The 8704-nt window shown below is 38.3% G+C and overlaps 1 protein-coding gene across 3 annotated transcripts in view; it reads right to left on the reverse strand.

Annotated features, from left to right (window-relative positions):
• Positions 1 to 778: 778 nt before the first annotated feature.
• Positions 779 to 8704, reverse strand: part of gdap1 (ganglioside induced differentiation associated protein 1) — a 27295-nt gene continuing 19369 nt past the window's right edge. The window contains exons 4-6 of one of the 3 annotated variants that reach the window (XM_043689156.1): positions 7224 to 7318; positions 5778 to 5892; positions 779 to 3886 (exon numbers count right to left, since the gene is read on the reverse strand). In XM_043689156.1, the coding sequence (XP_043545091.1) occupies positions 3540 to 3886; positions 5778 to 5892; positions 7224 to 7318 (557 nt within the window). In that variant the 3' untranslated portion in view covers positions 779 to 3539. The remainder of the gene's footprint in view (positions 3887 to 5777; positions 5893 to 7223; positions 7319 to 8704) is intronic. The other 2 variants (XM_043689153.1, XM_043689154.1) reach the window with 2 other exon arrangements.

Consider the following 8704-nt stretch of genomic DNA (forward strand, 5'->3'; position numbering starts at 1 on the left):
TTAAATTTAAAGTAGAATTGTTATAAACTACGTTTCATTTACCATATACTCTATGATACTCATTACTACAATGTAATATCCCCAGAATTCCTCAGTCAGGAATTATACACATTGATATTGGTTAACTCAGAAAAGTTATCTTTAATGCAACATGCTTGCAAATATATTATATCTTGAGATAATGTTGCTAACTCCTAAGTGGGAGCTATTTCATTACTAAATAGTCCTAGTCTTTAGCTAATAAAGATCTAAAATATGTTTTAGTTAAAGTTTTAGTCTAACAAAAAGTTCAACTGGATAGTTTTGCCCTCACCAGGGGTAAAGACAGTCGAACCATTGTCAAGGAATGCTGAAACTGAATTTACAACCCACTATTCTAAGGTTCACTTCTTTATGTTAGTAGAATTTGAAACAAGATAAAATGTTCAATACTGTGAAGACTTCTGATTATAAATATGCCATTTAAAATTTCATCTACCTTAATCAATTTTAAATAACAACGACTCATTTATTACAAATTTCCTACTTTGTGCATATTGAAATATTTCAGACAGTACTGGTAAAACACTGACATCTAGTGGCAAAATGCCTTGGTTATGAAAACATTTACATCTGGATAAGAAGAAATTTGGGAAACAACAACTTGTATTGAGATAGCATCTTTCGCATAACAAAATGTTCCAAGGCACGCCACAAAAGCACTAAAAAGCAAAATCTGACACAGAGCCACATAAGACAATTGCAGCCCTGAAAGTCAGAATTAAGGCGCAATAGATCAGAACTGTATTTCACATGCTATTGTTGCAGATCTATAGTATATGAAATAGGAACAGAAAGAGGACGTGTGGCCCCTCCACCCTTCTCCATTATTCATTGCATCATGACTTATCCCACAATCCTCACATTCACTTTCAGCCCTTTCCCCGTAACTCTGGATCTGCTACTGATCTCTGTGGTAAGGAGTTCCAAAGTCTGCGAGCCCTCAGAGGAGTTCCTTGTCATCTGAGTGCTAAGTTAATGGCCTTTAATTCTAAGATTTATGCCATTCTGTTTGGCCTTTGCTCATTAGACAATCCCTCGATCTGAATTGTCTCCAATTAAATAATATTTTTCTTTAAATAAGGGGAACAAAACTGTTCAGTGATGCAGATGTGGTCTCAACAGCACTTTGAACAATTGCAGTAAGATTTTCCTGCTCCTTGAAATAACAGCCTTCCTGTGTAGCTTGAGGACATCAAGTAAGGGAAAGGCAAGGCCAGGCAAATAAGATGCAAATACTAAGATCAAGACATTGCTTTACCAGGAAGTAAGCCAGTAAGCACAGAAGGGATGTGCGAACAGAACTTGAGATAGTTAGGACAGATAATAGAACGTAGAATTACCTTAACTTTTCAAAAACTACAATGTGATTACCAATGCCCTCATAGCAGGACAAAAGTCCATTTGTAACAAGGACAGGTGTGAAGATATCAGGTGAGTTGGGGTAGGAATAAATATGAATGATGATACAGAGCTGGAAATCATCCTGACACAAATATCCATCAACAGATCACTTTGGACCCAAATATGACTCCACATTTGTAAACAGTATGGTTCAACCTCAGTTTGCTAACCAAAGGGATGGTTGATAGCTAAAAAAGCGAGTTTATAGCAGGAACCAAAGACAATCAGTCCCATTCTTTCTGGAATTCACCTGGCAGAAATTTCTGCTCATCTCAAAGTCAATCAAGCAGTTGGGGGGAAAAAAAATTAGTGACAGTGAAGAAAACAAACTCCTTTGAACTTGGGCCTCCTGGTTCCAAGATACTATTGGACTGAAAGAGCCCTATACATCATAGAGCATACTCTACAAATACTAGATAGTACTCAGCAAACAATGCTCCCTTCAAGGTCTTCAGATTCGAGACCACAGTGGACGTGCTGAAACCTTCTTCAAGCTGCTTCCTTAGTACAAACAGCATTTGTGCACTTTGTGCTTCTAACTGGAACTCATTTTCAGGAGTGGATAGTCTTAAGCTGATGCTAACAGTGAAGTGATTAATATATTGTGGTGGGAAAGTGGCAAGTAGATAAGAATTGCCTCGGATCTTCAAATCTTCTGCTCAGGTGTCTCTATAGGAAAGATTTCAACTGGTAGATATTTTATGTGATGGCTTTTCATTAAGATCTGAACAGGTAGTCAAATCAGTAAAGATTCCAATTAGCCTATCAGATTTTACAGAAACACTGAGGAAATACATCCCCAAAGTCATCACCTGCTTACCTCACTAAATTTAACTGAGTCTCTGCCTAGGAATATACAAGGCCTCAAGGAGAGTGTGAGGTGGTGAGTTAAAGACATCAGGTCCAATGGAGAACTATTGCTAATATTTTACTAGAAGCTAGTTGCAGAAGGCCCACCTGGACTTAAATGAAGTGAGGCCCTTAAGGGGCCAATTACAGACTTTCCACACCTCTGGTGTTTTACCAGTGTCAAATAGGCAATAAAATTGGAGTATCCATCCCCAAATTCTAATGACCAACTAATACAAAAGGGAGCTTACTAACTTAGAACTCAGAAAAAGGGAAAGCATGCCATTCCCAAGTGCGTCTGTTATGACAGTTTTTTAGATTTATTACTTGATTTTTTTTTTCTCCAGTTGGGTGAGCATCAGTTGGTTCAATAGCCCGTAACCTCCATTAACAGAATACACTGTGGAAGCACCAGCAGTAGACCTTGCTTCAAAGTTAAAGCGTCTTTGAGATATGTAGATGATAAAACAAATGCAGGCAGGTCTACAAATTGTTCATTTAAAAAAATCTACTCTTTCATATGATAACCACTTTACTGAATGTTTCCTTTGATCTTCTATCCATCTGAATGATTTCATACTGCTAAGAAATAAATATCGAAGATGTTATCCTGTTAAAGTAAATTATGAACTCTCACTATTCCAAAGCTTTTAAACATTTTTTCAGATTTTTTCTGTATGCCTTTATTCAGAATGAGTATTTGATATTGAAATTATATTCACAAATTGACAAACAATCTGTAAAAGTGATACAGTACACAACCTCCTAAAAGGCTGATGTCTACAATGGACAATGTCTTCAAGGATGGACAGGGTAGACAAAAAAGACAAATAGAAGTTGGATACATGCAGGTTAGAGAATTGATTTTTGACTAACATTTGAGCCCAAGTGACTCACTTTTAGCTTCAAAGGTTATTTAAGTGCATTGTAAAATTGTTAATGTGAAGCACAGAAATATTGGGAGTTTCGCCAATTCACAATTTACTACCTGAAATTGGTTAAACATACAAAAGTGAACCTATCTGTGGTTCTAGAATAAATGAATTGTGTTGAGCGCATTTGATTAAACTTTCCACACAATACAATCTTAATGTTTGAAAATAAAATAGTGACAGTAAATTTTGTTACTACAGCAAATGGGTTAACTGCAATGGCTCCATTCAGTTGTATTTTAACTTGATAACTGCAATGAAGTTCTTCCACAGTTTTATCTACCAAGAATTTGAGCAAGTTCATACCACCAAAATCTATGCAAGTCTCTTTTTAAGGAACAAGAAGGCTAAATACCCTATTCCTCCCAGCAGACTTACAATAAAACTAGCCCCCAAAAATGATGGAGCACGTTTTTTCGCAACCCGAAAAGCAGTAGGCAGTACTGCTGACACTAAGATGTTGTTCACATTTCCCAAAACCTTCCGAAAAGTCCTTTGCTGTAACACACGATCATAATAAGTTTCTAAATTTGGCCGTTTTCCATTTCCCCAGTATTTTCTGGCAAGTCCTAGAAACTTAAGCCGATGCAATGTCACACTGAGAGACACATCTGCAAGACTGAAGAAGTCACCACAGAGCCATGGCTGAAGTCCTTCATCTGCTTAAGAAAAAGATAAAGCAATCAATATTTCCACCAATTACAATATGATGCAAGTTTAAATTTTTTTACAATTATTACAAGACAGTTTCAAAGACAGCAAATTATCCTTTCAATAAAACTCATCAATAAAGCAAAGATTTCAGCCAATTTTAGACTTGAATGTTCTACAAACTATTGTTTGGAGCACACAGAAACAGTTCTTTCTTTTAATTGTTATTTATTCCTCATTTTTGGTCAAACGTGCTACTTCCCAAGACTCAATCACCATCTTCAACTGGAATGGATTATGAGGATTAGATCCCAGTTTCGAGGACAGGTTGCATAGGTTGGGTCTGTGCCCATTGGAGGACAAAAGAGGTTATTGAAAGCTGAGGTTATTGAAATATACAAAATCCTTCGAAGATTTGACAGGGTGGATGCAGAAAGGCAAATTTTCCTTGTGGGAGACTCCAGGATCAAAAGGCCTTAATGTCAGAATAATTGGTCGCACATTTAAGACAAAGATGAGAAGGAACATTTTCTCCTAGAGTAGTGAACCTGTGTAAATTCTTTACCACAGAGGGCTGTCGAGGTTAGGTCACTAAATATATACAAGACTGATAAAAAATTTTAAATCACTCAGGGAATCAAAGGTTCTGGAGAAAAGGCAAGAAAGCGGAGTTGAGGATTATCAGATCAGCCAAGTTCTTATTGACTGGCAAAGCAGACTCAATGGGCTGAGGGAAAATCTCACGTGCTGGAGATCACAGCAAGTCAGACAGCATCCATGGAGAGAAAGCAAGCTCAAGCTTCAGAGTCTAGAGCATTCTTCAGAGCATCTAGACTTGAAACGTTAGCTTGCTCTCTCCACGGATGCTGTCCGACTTGCTGTGATCTCCAGCATTTTTCAGTTCAGAATCCAGCATTTTTCAGCAATTTGCTCTTACAACGGGCCAAGTGACAGAACATATAACATAGAACAGTATAGGGCCTTTGGCCATTTATGTTGTACCGAACTTTTATCCTACTCTTAAGATCAGACAAACCTACATACCATTCATTTTACTATCATCCATGTGCCTATCCAAGGGTCGCTTAAATTTCCCTAACGTATCTGACTTTACCACAAGCGCTGGGAGTGCACTCCACACACTTACCACTCTGTGCAAAGAACCAACCTGACGTCTCGCTAAACCTTCCTCCAATCATGTTAAAATTATGCATTTCTGCCCTGGGAAAACCTCTCTGGCTATTCACTCTATGCCTATTATCTTGTACACCTCTATCAAGTCGTCTCTCACCCTTCTTCACTCCAATGAGAAAAGCCTTAGGTCCCTCAACCTTTCTTCCTAAGATATGCCCTCCAGTCCAGACAGCATCCTGGTAAATCTCCTCTGCACCCCCTCTAAAGCTTCCACATCTTCCTTGTAATGAGGCGACCAGAACTGAATACAATATTCCAAGTGTGGTCTAACCAGGGCTCTATAGAGCTGCAGCATAACCTCGCGGCTCTTAAACTCAATCCCCCTGCTAATGAAAGCCAACACACCATATGCTTTCTTAATAACCCTACCAACTTGGGTGGCAACTTTGAGGGATCCATGGACATGGACCCCAAAATCTTACCTTACCAACCCTCCACACATTTCTTTTTTGGTCAGAGGACGACAGATAGGAGAAACTACACATGTAGTGTCTCAGGCACAGCCACAGCAAGCCCCATCCACTCCTGTTGAGCCTTTGCTCCGCCTAGTTACAAGGCAAGTCTTTAACAGGAAAATTTACCTTCCCAGCAGCCTCCTGGTCCACGCTCTCACCACTCCCGCTACCGCCATCTAGTTATGCTCCTACATTTTACTGTCTTATGGAAAAAGAAATGCTCAAATGTAAAGGTATTTTTTTTGTTGCAAACCTGGTGTTTCCTCAATCCTTCGCTGCAGCTCAGTCTCCACTTGATCCAGAACACTCTCCAACTCACGGAATATTTTTTTCAAGTAGTTTACATTATCATGGTCCCGTATCTTGGACTAAAGGTAAAACAAATAAAAATTGGCAGCGTGCTTTATATACTACAGAAGATAAGGGTGAATAATACTTTGCTTCTTAACATATGCAAGGGATCAGAGGAATCTCTACAGTAAATCTCAAGAAATAATGATATTTTTCACAAATGTGATACTTGTACCACATCTGCAAACTTTCTGTACTCTGGACATGTCCCACACTCATAGATAAAAGATTGGTCCAAAGATGTATGCATAAAACCTTAATTTCAAAAGATTTTGTGAAGCAATAGACATGGGGGTCCATATTCTGGATGCAGTTAGGAGGATAAAACTGCATCATTATTCAGATTAATGAGTTACCATAAATGTTATAACCTAGATCGTATAGACAAAATTTAATAGTAGTAACTGGCCAAAAAAAGAGTAAGGATTATCTTGATCACATTTGGATTGTCATAAGGCAAAGTAGTCAATCTTGAATGATGAGTCACATTGGTCTCAAAATCCTATGTAAAGATTTTTGATTATGGATTGAAATTGGAAGAGAACTGATTTAAATGCAAATTGTTGAAGGATGACTGCACATTTTAAAAACAAGTTACATGATACTAATTGTAAATGCTGTTTAAACTGGTTCAATCACTGGGGAAAGGATAATTACAATTGAATTGGAGCGAGAGGACTGTGTTCAAATGTAGTTTCAGCTTAAAAAGAAGTAACTGATTGGTACCTGGGCACCATTGCACAGAACTACTGAACTGCCTTTCCAGTATTTCCTTCCAACCATAACACCCATTGTTTATCTCTGTATATTCATGTCAAGGAGTGGATTGGAGTTTTAATTAGTAAAGTTATATGTTGACATAATTGTTTATCTATAGTTAGAAGCGATACATTTGTCATAATTAGGAACTCTTCAGTTCAGAAACTTAGTCTATGCTTCTTGCCCACCTGGGTCTAAAAGGTGGGTAAATTGGGGGGGGGGGGGAATCTGTGTAGTTCCTAAAAATCTTAAGACTCTTGACAAATCCAGAAACACTGGGGCTTGATTCCCAAACTGTAGCCCGGTGAGATGGAACAGTTAACAGTTTCTCTCTCCACAGATGCTGCCAGAAAACATTGACTATTCCTGACACTTTGTTTTAAAAGTAGGCACTTAATCTATGATTATACATAGGGTATGTTATATTAAATTCATATTTTGGTACACGTTTTCCATGGTACATTTGCAGCCTTACATTTTCTGAAATAAAAATTAATTTGATTTCATATCACTGTTTTTGCTTATAATGTCACAATTTAGAAACACATTTTAATGAAGTTAAATAAGTGTAATAAAGGTTTAGTCTTACCTTAATTTGTTTCTGCTTTGCTAAATATGCTTCACGCAAATCTGGGTGCTCTTCAGCAAGTTTTTTTAACTCGGACTCAGTGTTTCCAATTTGGCCTGAAAGTAAATGAAAGGGCACATTAAAGCAATAACTGAGTTGGAATTCAGGGAAGAGAAGGGGATTCAAATTCAATACTCGAGATTTGGAATTTCAAAGTCATTGCAATTAATTGTCCATAATTAATCTTTTTATGTTACAGCACATCAAATCAAGAAAAACTGACAACAGCCCTGTTTTATTATGGGATGCAAGGCATTTGTCGTTCATCCCAAATTTCCCTCCAGAAAATTGGTGAGTTGTCTGTGCTGGTGGACCCACAGCACACAGAATCATAGAAAAGTTACAACACAGAAAGAAACCTATTGTATCAACACTGCTAAATAAACTAGCCACCCATTATAATCCCATTTGTCAGCCCCGTGAATGTAGCCTCACCAATTCCATCAATTCATGTGCAAACCCTGGTTCCTTTGAAAAGTTAAGGTTTTCACTTTAACTGCCAAACTCTCACCGATGATGTTACTTAGTATGGGATTTGAAAGACAGCATAGGACCAAAGGGCTGCTCTCTCGTTAAAGATGACTGATGCTGGTTTAACTAGAGGGTCACCACACCTCATGTGAGGGGAGAGACTGAGGACAATCCTTCATGGTAACCTCAGGAATTGAAACAATGCTGTTCGCATCACTCTACATCACAAACCAGCCATTTAACCAACTGACTCCACAACAGAACTGAGAAGATTTGTAGCTCAAGTTGAGGTTCTAGATGTAGGTTTGCTCACTGAGCTGGAAGGTTCATTTCTAGACATTTCGTCACCCTACAAGATAATATCTTCAGCGGGCCTCTGGGCAAAGCACTGCTGATAATCCCTGCTTTCTATTTATAATTTGGAGATGCCCGTGTTGGACTGGGGTGTACAAAGGTAAAAATCACACAACACCAGGTTATAGTCCAACAGGTTTAATTGGAAGCACACTAGCTTTCAGAGCGACGCTCCTTCATCAGGTGGTAGTGGAGGGCTCAATCCCAACACACAGAATTTATAGCAAAAATTTACAGTGTGATGTAACTGAAATTATACATTGAAAAACTGATTGTCTGTTAAGCCTTTCATCTGTTAGAATACAGTGATAGTTTCATTCTCGGGTTAGCTGTTAACAATGGTGATAGCTGAACAATATGTTGAAGGTGTTGGCCCCCTGTGTTCTCTGTCTATGCCATGATGTTTAGATTGGTTCTAATCTAATGGAGTTTTACATAAATTCGTGCAGTTTTTGAGCTCAGAGTTCTACATGAATGCATGTAGTTTTTGAGCAAAGTAAAATGTAACCCTGCAAGTACAAATTCACCCCACAAAACATGTGTGTATGTGGGTCTTTGTCTGTCTGTGTGGTGCGTCTGTCTGGGTTGGGGGTTGTGAGTGTGAGAAAGTGTATGTG

This window comes from Chiloscyllium plagiosum, chromosome 4 (genome assembly GCF_004010195.1).
Source record: "Chiloscyllium plagiosum isolate BGI_BamShark_2017 chromosome 4, ASM401019v2, whole genome shotgun sequence".
Taxonomy (NCBI): Eukaryota; Metazoa; Chordata; class Chondrichthyes; order Orectolobiformes; family Hemiscylliidae; genus Chiloscyllium; species Chiloscyllium plagiosum.